Source organism: Ictalurus furcatus, chromosome 22, assembly GCF_023375685.1.
Source record: "Ictalurus furcatus strain D&B chromosome 22, Billie_1.0, whole genome shotgun sequence".
Classification (NCBI taxonomy): Eukaryota; Metazoa; Chordata; class Actinopteri; order Siluriformes; family Ictaluridae; genus Ictalurus; species Ictalurus furcatus.
The window spans coordinates 14086308-14111813 of NC_071276.1; the positions used below are offsets into that span (position 1 = coordinate 14086308).

Consider the following 25506-nt stretch of genomic DNA (forward strand, 5'->3'; position numbering starts at 1 on the left):
CTAATGATCAACATCTTTATGCATTAGCATGCGTTACGGGTGTCAGTACATCAGCATTTATTTATTTAGATTAGTGAGAAGTAGGCTTGCTGCGATAGTCGGTGCTCCTGGTGTTGGAGCCGCACTCAGATTACATCACTTGCCCACCGCAGCACCGCCCCCACCGTCGTTCTGCCTTTTTATAGTAATAAAAATCATTTAGTTCAGTTAGAGAACGGACGCTACAATTAAAAATTTGTGATTGTAAGCGAGTTTGTCAGTGTACTGTTTTGTAGTTGTTGTGTTTTTCATAAGAATAATAACGAACCCAAGTTCAAGTGATTGGCGCCCCCGAATTTGCGCATGACCGCACAGGCACAGAAGCGCGGGGGATTAAACACCCGGCCCCGCCCCGGCCCCACCCTCCCGGTGATACCGGTATTACCTGTGTAGTCAAATGTCGATTAATTGGTGGGAACATTTCCTCACCGTCACCTCCCTAGTAAGAAGTGAAGTATCACTTGTCTGAGTATTATTTTCAATTTTCTCAATTTTGCTTGCTGTTTTTAGGCACAATCATTTCATCCGTTTAAACAGACAAGTTTCCATGTCGTTCTATAATCTGTGCACGTCCATGGTGTTCGAGTATGATCACTCTAATCATCTTTAATCTAAGGGTCATGCTTTAGCCTGACAAACTACAGTACATAAAGAGACATCGGGTATTGATTCATTTTATACCACGATGCTGTTGAATTCTTGAATCTGAAGGTGATGAATGTTCTGTAACAGCAGCTCAGACAGTAGTGCCGGTAGTGTAATTAAACTCACAGGTTAGTATTAATGCTCTCGGTCTGATACGCTCACAGGGACTTGTACGGTGGGCTCATAATCTTAGGCTGCTAATAAAATCATTTCGAAAATGTGTTGTTATTTAACAAAAGGGAAAATGTGTAATTGGTTATTTAACATTCGTGGAAGGAGTCTCCAGTGTCAGCACTTTGTAATGGTCACAGAAAAGTCTTCGGGACTTCGTGCTTTTTGGTTTCTTGATGAAAAACATGAAAAAGGTATGTTTTGTTTTGTTTTTCTGGTGAGGAATCGACTGTTTATAGCTGTGTGTAGGCAGTTTATTACTGTCTCGTGGACATTCCATAACATTGAATGTATGCTGAAAGTGTCAGTAATAAAGTAAAACATTTATAAATCACACATCACACCACCCCACTGTTGATTATTTTCCTATAACAGCATGTCCTGTTGTGTTTTTATTCCACTTTCTTACACTGCAATGCCTGAATTTAAATTCCCACAGCATGCCTGAGCAGGTCCAGCCAGTGGCAATGAACAATAATGAAGGAAAAGGAGGTCAGTTTCACAAAAAATGATAAGGCTTTTTTTTTTCCCCCCATGCACAGAGAATCACTGAAGCATAAATTATTTCATAAGATGCTGATTGAGTTTTAAACAAGTGATGAGAGATTTAGAGTCAGCATAAATGAACTAGAAAAAATAAAAAGAAATAAATAAATAAAAATCACAGCCTAGATACAAGTTTAGGCTTCATAGATATGAAATCGCAGCAGAAATCTGCGGTTAACCAAGACACTTTTATTAGAAAAGCTCAAATCCCTTTACTTGGGCCTCAGCAGACTCTTGGAACTTGGGAAAAGTGTGAACTGGTTGGCACCTTGGCATGACGTGAATGAGTAATGAGCCTCTTTTTGGGTAAAATGCAAGCCTAATGCATTCTTGAGAAGCTGCAGAAAAGGAATTTGCATGTGTGGTCAGGCAAAACAGCTCATGGCCGACTCCTGCTGCTTTGTATTTCTGCACAGTTAAGTTTCATGCTTTAGGAAATGAAGATGAAGTCAGGATGATATGCATATGGCCTTTTAAGAATGTATACATGCTTTCACAACCGACATTTATGACATAGCACCTACTATTCTAACAAGACATTAATTGTTGTGTGGCTATACTCTATCTAAGGGCAACACAAACTATAAAAAAGGCCACTTATATATATATATATATATATATATATATATATATATATATATATATATTTTTCCTTCTGGAAGTCCAAGACAGTAAAATTGGTTGTGCTTTCTGGGTGGGAGGGAAGATGTACTCTATCTCTCCTGTCAATCACAGCAAAACTAGCCAAACATTAGTGTCTCTGAGCTCACGTATTTGGAAGAGGGCGAATAGCGCTTTACTCGAAGTGATTTATCTTGCCTTCTGACGCAGCATTAGCTGTAGTTCTGAAAGATTCGGTTGGCTGGCTTCACATGTCTCGGAGGAAGCACGTGTTAGCCTTCACCCTTATGTCGTATGATAGGGGAAAGCTGACAGGTGGAGGAGAACTGACTAGGACTAAATTAGGGAGAAGACTGTGGTTTGAAGGGTTTTAATGACCCTTCAACCAGAATGAATTCACTGCAGTAGAGAATATACCGAAAACTGAAGCAATATCAAAAGCACGTAACAAACTATTCTTTGGCAGAATGCATCATAAACACTCAAGAAGCCAAAGGCATGTTCGCCATTTCCTCACAGATCCATAATAACGTTGTAATCTAGACAGAGACATTTCTGAAATGTTTTATTCAGTCTGGGAAAAATATGGAGCGAGACAGCTCTGCAAAGACCACTGAATTTATTCTATATTTAATCTTTATTTAAAATGAAAATCATTGTCAACGAATCTCATTATTGATGAGTTGGCCTGCGCGTGATGTACGGGGTACATTTACTCGTTTCTGTGTTACTTCTGCTCTGAAAATACACATCAGAAATATGGCAGAGAGTACAGACCAAAGTTGTGTCCCAAATGACACACTACTCACTATGCACTCTGCCGTCTAGCGTATGAATTTTAGAAGGGTAGAATCATCTCAAATGCAACACTAGCGTTTTTTTACTAACCGGAAGTATAAGCTGTTTCCTAGTCGATGGCATGTGACGTCAAACGCATGTAACGCGACGCCGCTAGCTTTAGCAGAATACCCAGAGCCAACGAAATTCATTTCTTCAGTTTACTGTTTATGTCAGCGTTACCTTTTATACCCAGCATGAGCTCAGTCACCATCAGACAGAGGCGTAATCGTCAAGTGACAGCTGAAATAAGTATGCGACCCAAGTCCTCTCACTATATAGTGAAGAAGACTCTAACCTGTAAACTTTGAAAAGCAGAGCTTGTGTAGCACGAAAGCATGACAGTGATGCATGAGCACAAACTTATGTTTATGTCCAGAATTCTCCACAGTGTGCAAGGGGTTGGGGAAATTGGTGCAACTTGCTGCATTCGTGCACTTGCAGTGTAACTTCTGTGGTATATTATAACGGGAACAATCAATTTGTAACGAGGACGCGGTGATAAACAGTGTAGCACAAGTAAGAATGTCAAATTAAAACGCTACGACCAAAGTAAACATAAAGTAAAACAATATGGCTAAAGACAGTGAATAACAGAAACAGTTTTTTTTTTATTCATTTAGGACTGTAGCTTAGTTATCTGTGCAGCCACAAAAATAATGCATAATAAATACTTACTTACACACACAAACACATATGTATTTCTCTCTCTAGATATACATACATATACACATATATATATATATATATATATATGACAAACAGTCATGCTAATGTAAAGTTTTAGTCTGTTTATATTTGTAACACTCAGTTTGTGGATTTCATTTTAAATATCTGAAAAAATGGTAATTAAATGTTTTTCGAAAAAAATAAAAATGCAAAAATTCGATTGATCGGAAAAATAGTTGGCCAATTAATTGATTATGAAAATAATCATTAGTTGCAGCCGTAAAAAAAGCTATGTAATGTTAATAATACTAAATTATATTAAAATGTTCCTTTGCCAGCAGCAGCTGATTCGCACACACGCACGTGCACACACACACGCACACTAAACAATAAAATCATTAATCCAGCAGTAAGGACTACACAAGCAAGGCTGTGTCTTGGGCGTTACAATAGAAACAACACAAGTGTTTCCATCATCAACTAAGGCTTCTTAGCTGATGATGCACGTGGGTTAAGCAGGGCATGTTTGCTGACTCGGGTGGAACGTGGTGTAAAGTGACTAAACCCTCATGTAAAAACATCTGGAGGCTAAAAGAACTGTCAGCGTCACTGAGGACAGGGAGGAGCCCAAAGAAATACTCTGACTCTAAACCTGAAAAAGCATTTTCAGTATTTGTTGAAGTTTTCTGGTGCTTCTACAGGGCCCTTAGACAAGCAGATTACGTGTCCTAGCTATCCGTTGTTTGCTCATAGTTTCCCGTGGTATAAGCAGGTTCTGTTCAACACGATCTCTCTCACGAGATATCAATGCCCCCGGGTTGGTGTATATCTTTCACAATGGTGCAACACAGTACTATACTTGTTCCCAAATCGCACCGTCATCTAAACTATGCAAATCAACCGAGGATACGATCTGAGCCTCATCACAAAACCTTTTTACTAGTTTCTATAAATGAAGCTGTACGAATGACTTTTTGTTTTCATGCATCAGCAACACTCAGGGATGTGGATTCTGTGATGAAGCTGAGTGAAATACAGAACAGTGCAGCACATATAATAACTCTTCTCATACAACATTTGTCCAAAGACTTAACAAGGACCTTGCAAGTAGACGGGAACAGAAAAGAATTTTCATCTGTAATTTTAAAAAGCCAGCCGTGAAACCCAACGGAGATTATACACTGTGGGAACAACGGAGATTAATCTGTTGGAGTTGGATAAATTGGTTAAACGAGATTTTCAGTGTTGCAATTATCTTTAAACGGAAGTGGTTTTGTACATGTAGAAAGCAGCCTCCAGACACTGCTAACATCTCATTCTGCAGCATTGTTCTGATGGAAAGCCAAAAACAAAAGCAGCTCCACACAAAACAATGGCGCTTTTCTGGTTCCTGCATGACATGGCTGTCTTCTGAAGCAGTGTTTTAATTAAGTAAAATTCTCCAGAGTGCCTGCAAATCCTAGATTATATATATATATATATATATATATATATATATATATATATATATATATATATATATATATATAGGAAAATACAACCTCTCTGAATCATTGTATGGGAATCGATGGAAACTTTTGGCATTTAGCACTATGGGACAGCACGACTACATTTACAAATCAATATTCCAATATTAATAGGAATTTGGCAATATTGTAATTAGTAGTCAGTCATGTAAACGCCGAGTCCAATTGCCCGATTCAGATTAAGACAATATTCTGATTCCCCAAATTCTGATTCCCACCCCTGGAATATGCGTGTTTTAATTAGAAATGTGTTGCATGTAAGCACCTTATTCAGAAAATCCAGTGAAAGGAGATATATGCGGATGCTCAGTCTGCAAGGAATTGTGGGTGCTAACAGATGCTTAGCTGTAGGCTAGATATTGAGGAATGGTAACTCAGGCTAAACAGATGCATTTATGTATAAATGTACGGATATAAACATCGTATTCGGAATACGGCTGCACCCCGAATCTTTGAGGTGCGTGTAAACATAGTCATTGTTACCTTTTGGTCTTGTACGGGAACACAGTGACGTGGATGTGCATAAACCCATTAATAACCGCAACATTCAAGTACAGTCATGTGAAAAAATAAGTACGCCTCACGGAAATTGTTGGCTTTCTTGACATTTTTGGACAAGCAAACATTTGATCATCTTTGAAACAGTGGCTGTTAATGAAGGTGATATACTTGAACAGAACCACAAGGCAAATGATATTTTTCAATCATTTATTCAACAGAAATAGCAACAGTTGTGATATTCTCCTGTGGAAAAAGTAAGTGCACCCTTGGCCTCAGAAGCTAGCATTGCCCCCTTTAGCAGACCACTCTGTTTGACCACTCTTCCATGCAATATTCTTTCAGTTATATGATGTTTGAGGGTTTTCATGCATGTACTGCTTGTTTCACAACATTTCAACGGGATTCAAATCCGGGATTTGACTAGGCCATTCCATAACCCTCCATTTCTTCTTTTTGAGCCATTCCTTAGTGGATTTCCTAGTGTGCTTATTATCATTATCCTGTTGAAGGTTTCACTTTCGGTTCAACTTCAACTTTCAGACAGATGACCTCATATTATCTTCAAGCGCTCTTTGATATATTGCAGAATTCATAGTTGAATCAATCAATGCACGATGTCCAGTCCCTGAGGAAGCAAAGCAACCCCAAACCATAACATTTCCACCACCGTGCTTCACAATTGGTATGAGGTGCTTCTCCTGAAAAGCTGTCTTTGGTCTGTGCCAACGTGTCTGCTGTTACTGAGGCCAAATAGCTCTATCTTTGATTCATCTGTCCAGAGCACATTATTCCAAAAGGCCTGGTCTTTGCCTATATGATCACTGGCAAACTGTAGTCTTGCAAAGCCTTTTTCCTGGCACGCCCCTTTTTGCATGAGACGGTCTGCTCATGGGCTGAATTTGCTGGGACGGCCAGTCGTTTGAAATCTGCGCCATTTGTAGATTATTTTCCTTAAAGTGGAATGATGTATTTAAAAAAATTTGGAGATATTTTTAAATCCCTTGCCAGACTCAGGCATCCACAACCTTTTTTCCAAAGGAATTACAGAACTCTTTAGATCTTGGCATGATGACACCACACACCTCAATAGCAAAGGGAACACCAGACACTAGAAATGAGGGAGTATAAATAAGACAGGTTCCACCTGCACTCCCTAAGCAGGTTCTAAACATTGGCACCCAATCTAGATTCAACACCTGATTCAAATTTTATGGATTTACCTTTGGGATGAACTGGAACGCCGACTGGACCCCAGGCCTCCTCACACAATATCAGTGCCTGACCTCACTAATGCTCTTGTGCCTTAATGTGCACAAAAATCCCCCCCAGTCACACTCCAAATTCCAGTGGAAAGCCTTCCCAAAAGAGTGAAGGTTATTATAACAGCAAATGGGGACTAAATCGGGAATGGGATGATCAACAAGCACAAATACATGTGATGGTCAGGTGTCCACAAACTATTGGTCATACAAACTACAAGCCAATTTGGGCCAAAAAAATTCAGTGGCATCCCTAATAAATATTGTTAACTGACGTTACCGACATACTTGACTAACGTGAGCCAGAATTGACATATATTCAACGATTTTATTTCATTTTAATGATCTCCATTTACCACGACAGACAGCGAAGCCGCATCATGCAGGAAAATGGAGTTGAGCCAAATGATTACTCATGTGAGATTGCGGGAAGGGGGCGGGGCTTCCAGAGGTGTCCGTTATGCTGCATTCGTCCCTGGATGTGGGATTTGAGCTACAACTTGGAGAAAAAAAACATGGACACCTCCATGTTCGTCTTCTGTCTTGATGTTTTTTCCTGACTGCGGGTCTGGAATTACTATTATAGCATTAAACCCGGTGGAAAATTTGGGCGGAGAAGACTAACGCGTCTTTTCGAGTAATAACTCGTAGCAGCGTACTCTGAGGTTACGATGCGGAAAAGGTCGGCGGGTCTTGTGCGCTATTTATAAAAAAAAGAAAATGGATAAAAATGCATAAATCACTGCCTGAAAATATTAATTATCAGACTATACATTCTGATCACACAGTGCAGCCATGACCAATTAAAAAAAGCAATAAAGATTGGAACCCGGTAATGGTTGTTAAAGTTTAAATAGAGTTGAATGTTAACTCCAGTAAACTGTGGTTAAGCATGTGGTTAATGCTTTACTCTTTACTGGTATTCTCTAACTGGTACGATGCAAACGGAAAAAAAGGATAAATAAACTAAAGGCTCATTAGAGGATTAAAAGAGTTTGTGAGCTTTGTGTTATGTAATCGCAAAAACCTCACTTCACATGTGACAAATTCAGAGAACCGAGACTCAACATTTCCATCGTTTCCAAATACAAAAAAAGGGAAGTTGAAACAAAGCCAGTTGCCTGATAAAGCTAAATTTGTCATTGTCCATGCAAACAGAAGAAAAGTTTTGGTTCACCCAAATTCTAGTAGTCACTGGACTGTCTTATTTTGACTCATTCAATAAAATTTTTTTAAAAACTTAATAAAGCTTTTGCTCAATCTGAGTCTAGTCAAGGCAAAATGTCGGATAAGCAAACAGATAACATCAGAAATGAACTACAAATACTAACTTTATAGATAAAACAAAAAGAGCAACACATTTCAGATGCCCATAGCACTACGATTCACATGCAAAGCACCCATGATCACGAACGACATATTTACCATCTCCATAATCCTACCTTAGAAATCAATCACACTATTGAAGATATAAACGCTCCAAATACATACTCAGAAAATAAATACAGCACAGCGAGTGTACTATCAGCGTATTCTGGGTCGAAACAGGAAACCGGTTCAATAGACCCCTTATCAAGAACAACTGTTTCCTATTTCACCAAAACCATGTAAACAAGGCTTATTACATCACATCCATTCTCCCAAATTCTGTCTAATAATCCAACATCATGATGTCTGAATAAAACAAAGCACCATCCTTACACAGTAGGGACTCATCCTGCGACATCTCAAATCAAGAACAAAGCACAAAACAGAATTTTGTGTCTGTGGTTGAAAGAAAACGGTGGTCAGAGACACCAGCAGGCTGTAACGAAGCAGCTATTTCGAGACCACCATGGCAGCAGATCAAACCGCACCAAAAAGGCGTGTAAACAAACCCTCTTGTCACCATGGAGAATGTGTTTTCCATACCTACTGCTCTCCCGCTGCTCTGCCAGCATCCCTTGGTATCATCGATGGAAAGGCAATTCGAAAGGAACCGGGGAGATAACGATCCTTGTTTTTTCCGTACAGGAGGAAAGCTCAGCGTTTATGAGGCGTTATGGGCGCAAGAGGAGAGTTTTATTGGCACTGCCAGGCGACTCGGGTGCCAGCCTGCAGGGACTGGCACAGCTGATGCTCCCCTGTCACCAGCTGTACCACGCGGGTGGATAATGGGAGGGGCGCTTCTTTCACACCAGGAGATACCATCTGGGTGCCATGGCGGGGGAGCAAAGAGACACAATCCATCGAAAACACACAGCACACAGATTTTTTTTTCTTTTTTATCTCACCGTGTTGTCTCATCATCGTAGCTTCCTCTATTTATTTGATTCTCAAAAGCAGTAAATAACCTGACTTATACCACGGATCTGTTCAGTTCTATATTAATGCACTCGTTCTTATATGTTATCGTTTCTATAGTAACAGCTCATTCACTTGGACTTGTGTGGCAGACGCTCCATAAAATCCAAAGACTGATGTTTAACAAAACATCTTTAACAAAGGGGTGCACGGTGGCTTAGTTTGCCTCACATCTCCAGGGTTGGGGGTTCAATTCCCGCCACTGCCCTGTGTGTGTGTGTGGAGTTTGCATGTTCTCCCCATGCTGGGGTTTCCTCCGGGTACCCTGGTTTCCTCCTCCAGTTCAGTGCATGTCCAAAGTGTGAATGTGAACATGATGGTGCACCCTGCCTTGTGCCCCATGCTCCCTAGGAGACACTCAGCCTCTCAAGATGGTCCCCCATGACCCTGAAGGATAAGCGGTATGGAAAATGGATGGATGGATGTTTAACAAAGGAAAATATATAGTGTATATATACACATATATTTTATATTAGGTGATGTTTTCCATAAGTCATTTATTAAATATTTATGGAAGGAGTCTCCAGTGTCGGTGCTTTGTAACAGTCAAGAAGTTTTCGTCACTGGGAATGTCGACTTTTCGCCTTTTGGTTTCTCTCACAATTCATGTTTTTCGTCAATATGTATTTATTACCTTCAAGAGAGTAAAAAAAAAAAAGAGAGACTGGTGAGAGACTGTTTATAGCTTCTGTAAACAAGAACTAACTTGTCTTGTGGACATCTTACAACATTAAAATAACCGTAGGTTGAAATACAGGACATTTCGTGCTGATATAATGGAGCTTAGCAAAAACGGAGCTTCTTGTCTTCCCCTTAATCAACCACAACCTCACTGTACAGCTTGGCTGAACCACACTGAAGCCAACCAGAACAGCCAGAAACCTTGGGGTGACTTTCGATGAACACTTGACCTTTACAGACCACATTTCAACAACTGCACGATCCTGTAGTTTTATTCTAAACAACATCAAGAAAATTAGACCCTATCTCACCAAACAGGCTACACAGCTACTAGTCCAGGCTCTTGTTGTTTCAGGCGGCTGTGGATCAGGTGGTAGAGCGGGTTGTCCACTAATCATAGGGTTGGCGGTTCAATTCCCAGCCCATGTGACTCCACATGCCGAAGTGTCCTTGGGCAAGACACTGAACCCCAAGTTGCTCCCGATGGAAAGTTAGCACTTTGCATGGCAGCTCTGCTACCATTGGTGTGTGTGTGTGAATGGGTGAATGCGAAACAGTATAAAGCGCTTTGGAACCGCTAAGGTTAAAAAAGCACTACATAAGTGGAGACCATTTACCATTTACTTGTTATCTCAAAACTGGACTATTCAACACACTTCTCCCAGGTCTCCCAGACAGCCCCATCAAACCCCTTCAGATTATACAGAATGCAGCAGCACGCCTTGTTTTCAACCAGACCAAAAGAACACGTCAGACCCCTCTTCTCCCTCCACTTGCTTCCTGTAGCCGCCCGCATCAAATTTAAGGGCTTGATGCAGGGAAAAAAACTCCATGGGGTGAAGTCAGACCTGTTCTAGCTCCACCCACCTGGACAGAGTTATGCCAAAAATCCAAGCTGTGGAGATAACTCTCAGTGTGTTTCAGGCTGGAGAAGTGTGTTTGTGTGTTGTTTTGGGTTAGGAGCGGTGAATGGTTCTGCAGACTTTAACAATTCACCAAAATGCTTAAACACTTACCCACACGCCCCCATTTTGCCATTTTATCCAAAAATAAATGACTACTTGTATAAACTTCTGAATCAGCAGGCTGACCAAATGAACCAAAGTCATTTTCATAGTACAGCACTGTTACAGAAACCAGAAATGAGAAATGAACTTCCTACACAGGGCTGAAGAAAAACCCTCTTCATTAAGAACACCAACATTCAGGTGGATGCTTATTTTACAAGAGAAATATGACTTTCTGAGATCCATAAAGCTGGTTTACAGCAGGTGCCATTATTTACGCATCCTTATATGCACCCTGGTTTAAGATTTCAGGACCTGAGTTTTCAAAAATGGAAATGACTCAAATTCACTCTAGACAGTTCTTTAACCCTGAGAGTGATGCGGGTTATAATATAACTCACATATACAGAGCAAAGTACTGAGATCTGTAAACACACCAGAACAGTGACTACTGAAGGCACAGACAGAAAAAAAGAAATTGATTCTTCAGTCTGCTTTCATGTTTAGTACACTTAACACAAACGCAACCCCAAAATACTGCCTACCTCAGCAACCTTGCGCTGAATGGAAGCTAGGCTAGGCATTTTGAAAAAAATGAATGAGGAAGACTGGCCAGAACTCAAATACAAGCTAGACTGATAAGAGACTAATACAAGTACAGGTCCTGGGAATGATCAGAATGTGTGAAAAAAATCCACTACATTACCAAGAAAGATATAAAGACAACTTTTGAGCTTTGAAAGCCACATGACATTTCTTTTTAATTCAAACACTTATCATAATAACAACTGTCTATAGTAGTACAGTGCCCTCCACTACAATTGGCACCCTTGGGGAATATGAACAAAGAAAACTGTGAAAAATTGTGTTTACTGATTTGATCTTTTGTTCAAAAAATTCACAAAAATACTCTGCTCTCATGGATATCAAACAAATGTAAACACAACATAGATTTTTATATATATATATATATATATATATATATATATATATATATATATATATATATATATAAATTGGTTAAATCAAAAGGTACTGCCATGGCCATCCCAGTCCCCTGACTTGAACCCCATAGAAAACCTGTGGGCTGAACTGAAGAGGAGAATCCATCAGCGTGGATCTTGAAATGTGAAGGATCTGGAGAGATTCTGTATGGAGGAATGGTCTCAGATCCCTTGCCATGTATTCTCCAACCTCATCATGTATTATAGGAGAAGACTCAGAGCTGTTATCTTGGCAAAGGGTAGCACAAAGTATTGACTAAAAGGGTGCCAATAATTGTTGCACACCTATATTTAACAAATTTTTTTTAATGATAAACCTGTGTTGTGTTTGCAATTGTTTGATTTCCATGAGAGCAGAGTATTTTTGTGATTTTTTTTTAAACAAAAGATTAAAAAGTTAAACAATAAAGACAGTTTTTCACAGCCTTCTTTGCTCATATTTACCAAGGGTGCCAATATTAGTGGAGGCACTGTACACAGTATACACAGTACAAACTTTGAGACACAGCTCTAATTTCATTAGTCAGTTGTGGACTCCAAATGCAGTTGATATATAGGGAAAAAAACCCCTGGGGACATGCTATCTTAGGAAAATAATCAACATCAAGGTGGTGTGATGCCCCACAATGCAAAGCAAAGTTACTGTCATCATCCCATTGTTGATTACTTTCCTATAACAGCACCTCCCAAAGATAGTGTTTTATTTCCCTTATACCACAGTATAACACCACTGTAACTTGCCAACAATGATCATTTTTATTAGCATTTTTATCTATTTATAGTTATGTCTAATGTTGTGAAATGTCCTTGAAAGAAGTTAGATCATCTCAAATCAATTACATTATAACAGCAATAAATTATTGTTCCCATGACTTCTTATGTTTAAAAAAGCGTCACCATATCAATAATTATATATTTTCTTTGTTAAATAAGAGCACTTTTTCATCCTTGTGAATGAGCTGTTACTATAGAAACAATAACTATGTTTGAATCCACATCATGAGATACCACATACATTTTTTAAAATTTATTTTAAAAAACGCTGGATGGAAACACCTTATGTACTCGTTTGAGGGGGACATTTTTTTTTTATTCCATTAGAAGACTTGCGCATAGACTAGGATGGAAACACGTTTACTGAATAAATTCCTCGATGCGCTTAAAACAAAAAAAAAAGTCATGTGTCTTTGCCTCAACAAATCACGTGATTGGATAACCGACTGATGTGATGGGATATTCCACACATGTGGCCAACTTATACAGAGCAATGGCAGTGCGTTTTTCTTTGGGAACTGGGGCGCAGTGGGTCGTATAATGATAATGAGTCTTTATTGATCACATATACATTACAGCACAGTGAAATTCTTTTGTTCGCATACCCCAACATGCCAGAAAGTTGGGGTTAGAGTGCAAGGTCAGCCATGATACAGCACCCCTGGAGCAGAGAGGGTTAAGGGCCTTGCTCAAAGGCCCAACAGTGGCAGCTTGGCAGTACTGGGGCTTGAACCCCAGACTTTCTGATCAGTGACCCAGAGCCATAGCTGCTAAGCCATCACTGCCACATATACATTATAATCAATCATAGTTATATATAGTCATACATATACACACACGTATATATATATATATATATATATATATATATATATATATATATATATATATATATATATATATATATATATATAACTGTACTAAGCAGCAAACCAGTCTTGCTGCACAGCATCTCAAATGTTGTTTGTGTTATTCTGAAATGCCTGAGCCAAAGTCTGTCGTCGAAATAAGGTTTGAGACAGGGTTTCGTCCGCGGGCGCCAAAGTGCAAGAAATGTATTATATTGGAATAAAGGGCCATGGAGACTTCCCCGGTTGCAGCAACTTCCATTTGTATTAATTAATACTCTGTGCAAGTTTCCCTGGAAGTCACGATTTTGTTCTCTTGAACACATGGAAAGGAAATGGTGCTTTATTCGCACATGTTTTATACATTATTCCAATTTCCAGAAGCTAAATTCGCAACTTGGATGGAGACATAGCTAATGATGTGTTACAACATTAATATACACCTGCGATCTGAACTACAGCTGGAACTACTGTCAGAGCTGCTGTTAAAGAAAACTAATTCAACTCAATTTTATTTGTATAGCGTTTTATACAATGGACGTTGTCTCAAAGCAGCTTTACAGAAACATATAAACACAGGATACAGATTTATGTGTGTGGATTAATCCGAATTGAGTGAACCAGTGGCGGCGGTGGCGAGGAAAAACTGATGATATGAGGAAGATGATACGAAGAAGAAACCTTGAGAGGAACCAGACTCAGAAGGGAACCCATCCTCATCTGGGTATCAACAGATAGTGACTACGTTTACATGGACAGCAGTAATCTAATTATTGACCTTATTCTGAATAAGACAATATTGTGATTAAGGTGTTTACATGAGTTGCTTTTAGACTTCTCCTTTCATGTTCCTGTTTTACACGTTATAGAACAGAGATCGATTAACATCCCCACGCCACACTGTCTGATGTTCCCTCCAGAATTTCACACATCAGCATACAGTTCGTCTTCGTTATGGTACCGTATACAGTTCTGGCTTTTTAATTTTATGAAAGCTTCAAGTGCAGGTAATTATTTGTCGTGCTATACGTGCAAATAGACGACTGCTTGAAGCCGTGAGCGGCGTCCGAAACCACATACTTACCGAAATACATGTATTTCTCCTAATATATAGTAGGTCAGTACGTGGTTTGGGACGCAGCCGTGCTCTCTTGTTCGCCGTAAAACGGTTGCGCACTGCCATGTGTGTACGTGTCCTGTCACAAAATACGGTGAAAACTCCCACACGACGTTAATAGTGTGATTAAGGTGTGTACATGTCTGTAATATACTTCGATAATGCGACTAAAACAGGAGTACTCCACATGTATTAATTCAATTTGTGTTTCTTCGAGTATGACTTTAATCGGATTAAGGTCATCAATAATCGCGGTTTACATGCTAGTTTCTTAATCAGAGTATCGTCTTAATATCGGATTATTGTTGTCCACGTAAACGTACTGAGTGTGAAAGTAAAAGAAAGTTCATTATGGTTTTTACATGAAGTCTTTGTTGAACTAGTCCAATTAATCAGCACCTTCTGACTAATCCGATTACAGAATTCAACAACGCACAATGTAAACATAATTAATCTTCATAATCTATCAAGGTCTATAAACCTTTTTAAAATAAAATAAAGGATATTCCTGCTGTAATGTCTGCCAGATATGACCTCTTTTAAAGCCTGTAGTCTGAGCTATGAATAAAGACTAGTCTAACATTTTATTTATTACACATGAATACACCAGGAGATACCAGTCTCTCCGATTTTTCTTTCTCTTGAAGTTAATAAGACAAAAATATGCAGCTTGTCATGTTACTGAGAAAACACACACCACAAACTGGTCTGTCCTGAAGACTTTCGCACGGAGGAAATCTTTAGATTATGTTGAGCGTCAACCGTGCAAGTCTGAATGAGCTGTTACTATAGAAACCATAATTAGTATAGATTACTAATTATAGATTTGAATTTCAGCAGGGACGACCGTGAGCATTGAGAAGTCAACAGCACTGTCGTATAATGATGGCAATAGCTCTATTCGGATTGGATTCGTTTATCAGGGGGACGGCGTTGATACGGTTTTTTGTTGTTGTTTTTTTTTTTACAGGTCTCCTCGGTGATAAAACTCTCACATCCAGACCGCAATAAAATGAGCACAAGAAGAGCACCCTTGTACTGGACTGTATTTTCTACAAACCTTACTATGTTTGCGTCGTGTGGTCTGTTCCTTCAATATCTAATGTTAAATGCTAATAAGTTAACTGTAAATAATTAGCAGTTTAAATATAAACAATTAAATCAGTCGGAATATTAATTTATCAGCATTTCCCATGAGATATTTAAGGAACTGGCAGTGATGCAACTAGTCATTATTTACAGAAGACTAAAAGTTGATGATATTATGCATATGTGAATATAAAGTAATGTTTTATACCTGTAGCTGTCATTATAGCGGCTCCTTTAATCACTCTACTGGATCTCGCCTTTATTTAATGATTTTATTTCATTTTCACCTGAAAATGCTTTTCTCCAGGTAGTGTGTGTAGACCAGGTTTTACCGACCAAACCAAGTATCTGGCTGAGTGCCGTTTCTAAAGCCTCCATTTTACATGTCATGACTTGGGACTTCTCTCGTGCTCTCTCTCTCTCTCTCTCTCTGTCTGTCTGTCTCTCTCTCTGTCTGTCTGTCTCTCTCTCTGTCTGTCTGTCTCTCTCTCTGTCTGTCTGTCTGTCTCTCTCTCTGTCTGTCTGTCTCTCCCTCCCTCCCTCCATCTGTATGTCTTTCTCTCTCCCTCCCTCCATCTGTATGTCTCTCTCTCTGTCTATCTCTCTCTCTCTCCATCTGCATGTCTCAATCTCTCTGTCTGTCTCGCTCCCTCCATCTGTGCGTCTCCCTCTCTGTCTGTATGTCTCTCTCTCTCTCTCACCATCCATCTGTATGTCTCTCTCTATCTGTCTCTCTCCCTCCCTCTCTGTCTGTATGTTTCTCTCACTGTCTCTCTCTCTCCCTCCCTCCCTGTCTCTCTGTATGTCTCTCTCTCCCTCCCTGTCTTTATGTCTCTCTCACTGTCTGTCTCTCCCTCCCTTTCTGTCTCTCTCTCTCCCTCCCTCCCTGTCTCTCTCTCTCCCTCCCTCCCTGTCTCTCTGTATGTCTCTCTCTCCCTTCCTCACTCGCTGTCTGTATGTCTCTCTCTGTCTGTCTCTCTCTCCCTCCCTCTCTCTCTGTATGTCTCTCTCTCCCTCCCTCACTCGCTGTCTGTATGTCTCTCTCTGTCTGTCTCTCCCTCCCTCCCTGTCTCTCTGTATGTCTCTCTCTCCCTCCCTCCCTGTCTCTCTCTCCCTCCCTCCCTGTCTCTCTGTATGTCTCTCTCTCCCTCCCTCACTCGCTGTCTGTATGTCTCTCTCGCTATCTGTCTCTCTCTCTCCCTCCCTCCCTGTCTCTCTGTATGTCTCTCTCTCCCTTCCTCACTCGCTGTCTGTATGTCTCTCTCTGTCTGTCTCTCTCTCCCTCTCTCTCTGTATGTCTCTCTCTCCCTCCCTCCCTGTCTCTCTCTCCCTCCCTCCCTGTCTCTCTGTATGTCTCTCTCTCCCTCCCTCACTCGCTGTCTGTATGTCTCTCTCTGTCTGTCTCTCCCTCCCTCCCTGTCTCTCTGTATGTCTCTCTCTCCCTCCCTCCCTGTCTCTCTGTATGTCTCTCTCTCCCTCCCTCACTCGCTGTCTGTATGTCTCTCTCGCTATCTGTCTCTCCCTCCCTCCCTCTCTGTCTCTCCCTGTCTGTCCCTCCCTCCCTGTATCCCTCCCTCCCTATCTATCCCTCCCTCTCTGCCTGTCTCTCTCTCTCTCCAGGTCATGACCTGCTCTTACTGGTCCGGTGTCAGTGTTATGACTCTGTAAGGAGTCGGTTCGATGGCTGATTTCCAAACGGCTCCCTACTGCTCAGACAGTGCGCATTATTTCATATCGGATGTAGCGCACTTAGGTAGGAAGCAGCGAGCCATTTGGGATTCGACCAATGACTTGCACATAGCTTAAGTTTTACTCGTGAACAGCTGTCCTGTATTCTCTCTCTCTCTCTCTCCCTCTGAACACACACACAAACAGCTGTTTATCGAGGAGAGGATAAACTAACAACAACACACTATTTTCCTCACTTTTATACCTAGCAGTAACTCAGAATTCCAGTAAACACAGACAAGAAATATCACATTAGGGCCCTTACTGTAAGTGGAGGAAGGACGAATATATTTCATTCTTCTCTTCTACACATACACAACCATATTATTATATATTTATATTTAAGCAACTGTACATGTATGATAGTGAAGTGAGAAGCTGCCAGCTACCCGGTGTTTACATGGACAGGTAGAAGGACATGTCCTGCATTGATAGACTGTAGTGAAGGTGGAGGCTATACAATTAGCACCATCAATCACTTACATCCGTCTAACGCTTCTGTTGTGTTTTTGTTCAGATAAACAAGCGCATTAATGCTGCAGACATTTCGTACATAAACTGTATCCAAGAGCTGTTATTTACCCTGTGCTATTATTTCCTGTGTAAAACAGCCAGTGTAAACAGTAAACAGAAAACAGATACATCCCGCTGTGTCTCTCTTGCCTCTGCGCAGAAGATGCTAAGCTAGCGTTAGCGTTAGCAGGCTAGCCAAACACTTCTAACATAGAAGCTGTATTCCCGTGAACAGTCAACAACAACAACAACAACAACAAGCGTTTTATAACACACCAAGTTATTTAAATATCAACACACACACACCGGACGCGCACGCGCGCGCTGCAGGAGGTGCCGGAGTGAGAGCTGGCTCGTTAGCACTCCGCTAGCGTTCCCGTTAACGTTACTCACAGCAGCTGCTCGCGCTATCAATGTACAACTTACCGCTAACGCCGAGGCTCTGAGGTCGGAGAAAACCGGGCGTTTAACGGACTGGATGTCACTTCAGTATATTAATGACAACCTCCTTTTCCGTTTTCCATCCATATTTGACGCATAATGAGCACAACGCTTGGTGTAGTGGCTACTGTTTCGGAGTGAAATCAGCTAGTGGCCATATTTAATCCTCGCCATCCCAACAACACAGGATCCTCATCCCAGCTCCACTCCACTCCACTCCGAGTCAGCGCTCAACGCTTCCACACCGCCGCCTGTCTGCCGCACGAAACACGAGCAACACTGACACCTGCTGGTCAAACGCCGCAATAGCACCTGATTTCATTCGAGCTAATTTAGTCCAGGTATATATATATATTTCTATATAAATTACATATGTATGTATGTATGTATATTATATGTTAGGGCGCACGGTAGCTTAGTGGTTAGTATGTTCACCTCAAACCCCCAGGGTTGGAGGTTCGATTCCAGCCGCTACTTGTGTGTTCTCCCCGTGCTGCGGTGGTTTTCTCCTGCCTGGTACTCCAGTACTCCAGTTTCCTCCCTCAGTCCAAAGACATGCATGATAAGCTGATTTTCGGGTCCAAAGTGTCCATACTGTATGAATGAGTGTGTGAATGAGTGTATGAATGTGTGTGAATGAGTGTGTGAATGTGTGTGTAAATGAGTGTGTGAGTGTGTATGTGATTGTGCCCTGAGATGGACTGGCACCGGGTCCGGGGTGTCCCCCGCCTTGTGCCCGATGCTCCGAGAGACGCTCCAGGTTCCCCGTGACCCAGTAGGATAAGCGGCATAGAAGATGGATGGATATATTACATATTATATTATATATGTATAACTTTTTAAATTGTATTTTTTAAACATACTAAACTGTTTAAACATACCAAAATATTTTATGTCACTAGTTTATATAAACCAAAGTATTTATGTTCTAGATTAATTTTAATATATGCTTAGGATTTATGCAACTAGTCTACATAAACAAGTATTTTTTGTTTGTTTATATCCTTTATTTTAATTTTTCAAATTTATGCTGTTTTAACTCATCTTATATTGCCTTTTATGTACTCACTATAAAGCATTGTAACACATGCTCAGTAAAACTTACCAGCTAATTTCCTAATAAAACTGCACAAATTGTACCTCAGACTAATTTTTTTTAAAGCAAAGGGTCGTCACAACAAATACTGACTTTGTTTCATTTATTACTGTTTAATGCTCTTTATAGTATTTTTTAAAATGTAGAATAATATCGTATGAAGCATTTTAAGTTCGTTTTAGCTCACAATTTAGTATTTTAATACATGCTTAGGTTTTATGTAACTAGTTTACATTAACCTAAATGTCATAAAAAAATATTATTCTTTTATTTTTTTGTGGGACCAAACTGTAATTATGGGTTTTCAATATCATGAAATCTTATTATTTACAACCCTATTAACAAAGTTGAAAGAGTATTTGATATCAGTGATTATAACTCTTTATAAACTCTTCCTCTCGGCATTCTGAAATGGAAATAATTATATATATTTTTACATTATTGCACATTATGAGATTTTCTCAAATATACAGTATACATTAATGCCAATATTATCAAAAAATTTACTCACTCCCAAGAAACACTTTAAAGTTCTGTAGCAAAATTTTTCAAGCACAATTTTTTATTAATACTGTATTATTACTGTAAATGATAGCCTGTCCCCAATGTGTGTGTGTGTGTGTTGATTCCCAGGCTACCAGTAAACGAAAACAATAAACCAGATTTCTAACTGTGTATCGAGAGTGTCTGATATAAATTGAAGTGCTCTCAATTTGTTCTGTTTTTTATAGTTCCTGAAGAGCGCAGTAAAATTATTAATAACCATACAATAAACGAACATCAGGGAAAAACATCAGAAATTAAGTTTTCCGTTTGGATCTGTAAACATGAGCCATGGTTGAACATTAACAAAGAATTATTCCATCATTACATTTTTTTTCATGAACTGTTACATAAAATCCTTGGGTTTATTCCTGACTTGGTCTTCGTAGACGATATAATAGCTATAATAAAGAATGCACAGCAAGTGGAAGCACAGGGAGGTAAACAAACTTTATAGCATGTGCAAAGACAACTGAAAGAACACAACAGAAGCATAACAACATAAAAAGACATGAATTAAGATGGTCTAATAAATTTTTGGTATTCCTGTTTGATACAACCAAATACTGTATGATAAAAGCGTCTGCCTGGCACCATGAGATCTGTAACCACCTCAGTGTGATTGATATCGGGCACGAGGTAGAGGGTGACGGTGACAGAGAGTGACATGAGGAGCTCACGCAGTCGCATGGATGACTCCGCCGGAACGATGATGTCATTAGTGCCATGGATTAATCCTACTGGAGGAACTCTGTAAGAAAGCACAAGCACGCATGGAGCCTGATCAGAGTCTGAAATGGGATTCCTATCAGCTGAAATTTTAATTCAGTTTAGATTTAGCGGTGTGTTGAGATTGTACAGTGTTTGGTTGTCACGTGAATAATTAATTCATTCATTTTCATTTCCACAAGAAGCCACAGTGTAAAAAGCTATAACCGCTGATAAAAGATGTGTCTTATTTATAGCCGTGAACTACAGAGACCAATTTTTCTGTTCCAATACTAAAACCTTGAGTATAAGCAGATACCAATATCTGTTTTATATTGTATATTTTGAAAAAAAACCTACTACTTTACTAGTTAAAAAAAAAACATTTAACTGAAGCACTTCACAATTAAACTCGTTCATAGAAAAACCACATACATTGTAAGTATAATAATTTTTAAAGAATAAATATAATAAAATAAATCCTCGAAAAGAAAAAAAATACAATTTAAAAAGTTTCCTTATATATATCTATATATATCTATCTATCTATCTATCTATCTATCTATATATATATATATATATATATATATATATATATATATATATATATATATATATATATATATATATAAACAAACATTTCCAGTTCCAAGAATTAATTCCTTTCCAAAATCTTTTACGTTTGTTACAGGATTAGATATCCGACATGATTTTCTCCGAAATTTGATATCTTATATATTTCACCACCATTTTTTGCTGGTATTGGTACTGATAGTACTCATACAGGGTATCGTAGGGTATCAGTGTCATCTCTACCATGAACCAATCCTTAGTGATTAAGCATTAAAACATAAGTGTTCCCATCATCCAGTCATGTTAGCGACTTTTCCTGACGTTTTTAAGCAAAGATTTTTATGCACAGTGGATATTGTACCTTTCTAACTGGTCCTTCTTTAGCTTCCTGATTCGAGCTGTAGGTGAATAGTACTCGAAGTTCTCAATGCCGTCCATGGCTTTGTGCATAGCGGAGATGTATTCAACAGCTCGTGTCTTCTCGTGTTCATAATGGTCCATTATATCGTACACGCCACTCAAACCTGCACAACAAGGAGTGTGTTTTGTGTGATGAAGTAGCAGGCATGGAGAGCATTTGTGAAGTGAAGTGTGTAACATGAATTGTGGTCTGTATTGTGGCTAAAAGCAACATAGTTCTGATATTAACAGCCATTTACTAAGTTACAGGTTTTAAGTGAAAAGCCGTAAAACAAGAACATGTTTACCTATGATGCCTTTAATCGAGTCGATCATTTCTTTCTGTTTGAATGGCTTGATGAACAGCGACTCCACACCATCCAGTAGAAACAGTGTGGTCAGTGCGCACAGATGAGCTCCTGCTGAGTGGCCTATTAACACAATATTATCCTACACGACATAAAGTAAAACACCGTTAGAAATGGAGATAAATAGAAATGTTAATCTTTGCATTGTATCATCTTTATTCCTATTTGACCCTGCGTTATCAATTTGACAATCTTATCTGCAATCCACTTATAAGGATGTTATTTTCTCACCACAAATGCTTCCTGTTCAAAGACATTTAAATAATATACTTAGCACTGAAAGTTACAAGTTAATAAAAATTCACCGTGTAGGCCTAAAAGTCTGAGGCCAATTATGGAAACCTTTTAATTCATTAAAATTCAAATTTTATGAAATTACACTTGAGATTATTCTTTATTCATTCAAAAAATGTTGCTGATTAACTTAACAAAATTCTTATTAATTGACTCATAAAAACCGTCAAACACTTAAAAAGTCACAACAATTATCTCTCTCTCTCTCTCTCTCTCTCTATATATATACATAAACTTGAGCAATTTCTGTGTGAATAATGATATAATCAGATATATTTCAATAGCATTTGAAATTATTATTTTTTTAATTACATTTTTTCCAACAGCTTGAAATAAGGTAACCTTCAGATTCAATAATGTACACTGTTTAACATATCAGGGTTTTGTTTCATAAGAAGCTAAATAAAAACAGCTACTACAACAAGAAGTGGACAGGTGACAAAGTAAAGGAAAACTGGTGGCAATGTTATGCTGCTAGATATTTTGCTGGCATGGTTTGGGTCCTTTTGTCCCCTTTTCACTGATCAAATTTATCCCATGCTGAACATTTCTCCAGGATGACTCTGCCCCCATCCACAGGATGTAAGGGCTCACTGAATGGTTTGATGAGGGTGATGTAAATCATATGCTATGGACTTTAGTTACGAGATCTCAACCCAGTTGAACAGCGATGGGAGATTTTGGAGCGTGCTTTCCACCACCATCATCAAAACGCCATCTGAAGTAACATCTTTCCGAAGAATAGTGTTCATTACTCCAGTGCAGTTCCAAAGACTTGTAGAAACTTTGTCTAAGCAGCTGTTATGGTGGCTCATGGTGACCTAACATCTTACTAAAACAGTTCATGATGGTTTTTCCAATTGGTCAGCCGTCTTTACCTTACAAGAACAAGTGCACGCAATACTTACTTTGTCAAGATAGAATGAATGTCCATTCTCTCTCACCCACATCAGACTGTCACTTATGTCCTGAACCATATTTAAAACATTCCCCTAAAAGGTAACACATTAGTTTAATGATCTATCAGTATGAACTGTATGAGTTAGATTAATCATAAACCGAAAAGTAGTAGGCTATGCACTTTATATCATAACTGGAAAAAAAAGTGTACCTTTGGATATGTTGAATAATCAGGACAAATGACTGAAGCATTAAGCTGTTTAGCCATTTGTAGAGCAAGCAGACAGTACATGGATCTCTCTCCTGAGCCCCAGGCTCCTCCATAGACAAACACTACTACTGGGATGAGCTCTGTGTCTGACTGATCCAATCTTGGGGAAAGATACAAGTCTAATTTGTTGCCTCTGTGACCAAAGGGGATTCCCTATAAACATAGAAAAGTTACAAAACTGTACTAGTGCATGAGACAGATTCGGACCGAATTCAAATTTCTGAATGGTCAAATAGCAAAAAACAAAATAACAAAAAAACTTTCCAGAACACATATTTTCTGCTGCTATTCTTAGAGGGAAATCATACAAAAAAAAAAGGTGACTCACTTTTACAAATTGCTTACTATTGTTTTTCCTGTACCACAGTTTCCATTGGAAATATAGCTTGCTGTACTGCAGATACTTCATCATTTCCAGCACCGCCCTTGTCAAACGGTATATACGCCTACGCAAAATATTGAGATTTATATTAACTTCAGTCACACATTAAATATCAAAATCATGAAATGAGCTTCACAAGAAATTTTCGTTATAGTAAACATACCTGGGTTTGAGAGCCTCTATATACTTTTTGTACCCAGGCTTATCAGGCCATCCATAAAACCACTGGGCTGTAAGTGAGATGCTGTATGGAATAGCTACAGATATTGCAGCAGCTGCAACAAGAAGTCTCATATTGTACCTGGAAACAAATGACAAGCTTGTACTTTTGTTTACTGACATACGTTTACTGCCATGAACCTGACTGGTGCCACATTGAAGGTAAAATACTACTTTATATACACCACAGTGCTTTTATATTCACGAATCTGATTAGTCAGAACCTGTCGAATAATTTATCATTTATCTTACTTAATGTTACTCAAAGAAAAACATATAATCATTGATATGGTCGTGTTTTCTGTGACGAAACGTCTATCTGACATTTATGGAAGGAGTCACTAGTGTCAGCACTTTGTAACTGTCGGTAAAATTTCCTTCATGGAAAGAGGACTTTGTGATTTCCAGTTTCTTGGTAACATGACTGTGGTTTTCTTGTTTTTTTTTTTTTTGTATTACTATATTAAAGAGAGGTATTAAAAAAAAGAGAAGCTTGTGAGGGATTGACTGTGTACAAATGTTACACCATAAGTAATAAGAGGAACTAACTTGTTTTGCAGACGTTCCATAACATTAAATGTAACTAAAATAATAATTTGTTAAAAAAGAAAAGAAAAGTATGATGTGTAGTTCTCTCGTTATAAATAATCGTAATAACTGGCCATATGCTGTGGTATAAGATGAGTAAAATACGTGCTCTTATAGGAACATCAGAGTGGGAATGGCACCCTGTCACTGATTATTTTCCTATTACAGAATGCCCTGGTGTGTTTTATTCCTTACACATAACTCAATTATAATAGTAAGTAGTGATGTAAGTATTATTTACACTATTATAATGAAAGCTCTGTTTCCCCATATGCATTGGGAGTCTCTTACATGTTTTATACGCAGAATGATAGCTGCAGCTGAAGAGTCACTAGATAAAAGATACATAAATTAATAAACATAAATCACCACATGAGAGATACAGTGTAAATACTATCTAACAGGGTAGCATACACACACAATATGTGCAATAGCATATTTGTACAAAGAGTGATCATTAGATTTGTTTCAGTCTGTGTTAGATAAGTGTACAGCTTCAGAGTATCTTAGATTAGATTAGATTTATGATTAGACACGACAGATATAAGAATTATGCTGATGTAAATGAATCAACAGGAAATAAAAGTACATACAACTCACCACAAAACGGCAAGGTCGACTGTGAGCTAAAACGAGAAAAGGACAATGAATCAGACTGTCACGGTTAGCCTGAACAGTGAATTAAAAATCATTTTAAAACATAATTATTCTATTGAACAGAAAATGTTTAGTTACAGGGAGGAAAAAACAAAGCACCGGGAGAGCTTGGCACTCAGCTGAGTACACTACACTTCCGCTCGGTGACG

General features: G+C 38.9%; 2 protein-coding genes across 5 annotated transcripts in view; both read right to left on the bottom strand.

Annotated features, from left to right (window-relative positions):
- Positions 1-18599, bottom strand: part of wdfy3 (WD repeat and FYVE domain containing 3) — a 101030-nt gene extending 82431 nt beyond the window's left edge. For both annotated transcript variants that reach the window (XM_053610841.1, XM_053610840.1), the window contains exon 1: positions 18345-18599. The gene's annotated coding sequence lies outside the window, so the exon portion shown is untranslated. The remainder of the gene's footprint in view (positions 1-18344) is intronic.
- A 1830-nt stretch (positions 18600-20429) lies between these two features.
- On the bottom strand, positions 20430-25497 carry si:dkey-193c22.1 (uncharacterized protein LOC567837 homolog). 3 transcript variants are annotated; one of them, XM_053654319.1, is made up of 10 exons: positions 25436-25497; positions 25301-25326; positions 24992-25031; positions 24057-24194; positions 23840-23957; positions 23452-23664; positions 23249-23332; positions 21987-22128; positions 21641-21803; positions 20430-20749 (listed from the first exon to the last, which is right to left on the bottom strand). In XM_053654319.1, coding segments are annotated over exons 3-10 (1095 nt in total). In that variant the 5' UTR covers positions 24994-25031; positions 25301-25326; positions 25436-25497; the 3' UTR covers positions 20430-20514. The 3 variants fall into 3 exon arrangements, with proteins under 3 accessions (XP_053510294.1, XP_053510295.1, XP_053510293.1); XM_053654320.1 differs by having other exon boundaries at positions 25457-25496; XM_053654318.1 differs by lacking the exons at positions 24992-25031; positions 25301-25326; positions 25436-25497 and having other exon boundaries at positions 24057-24980.
- Between the last annotated feature and the right edge of the window lie 9 nt (positions 25498-25506).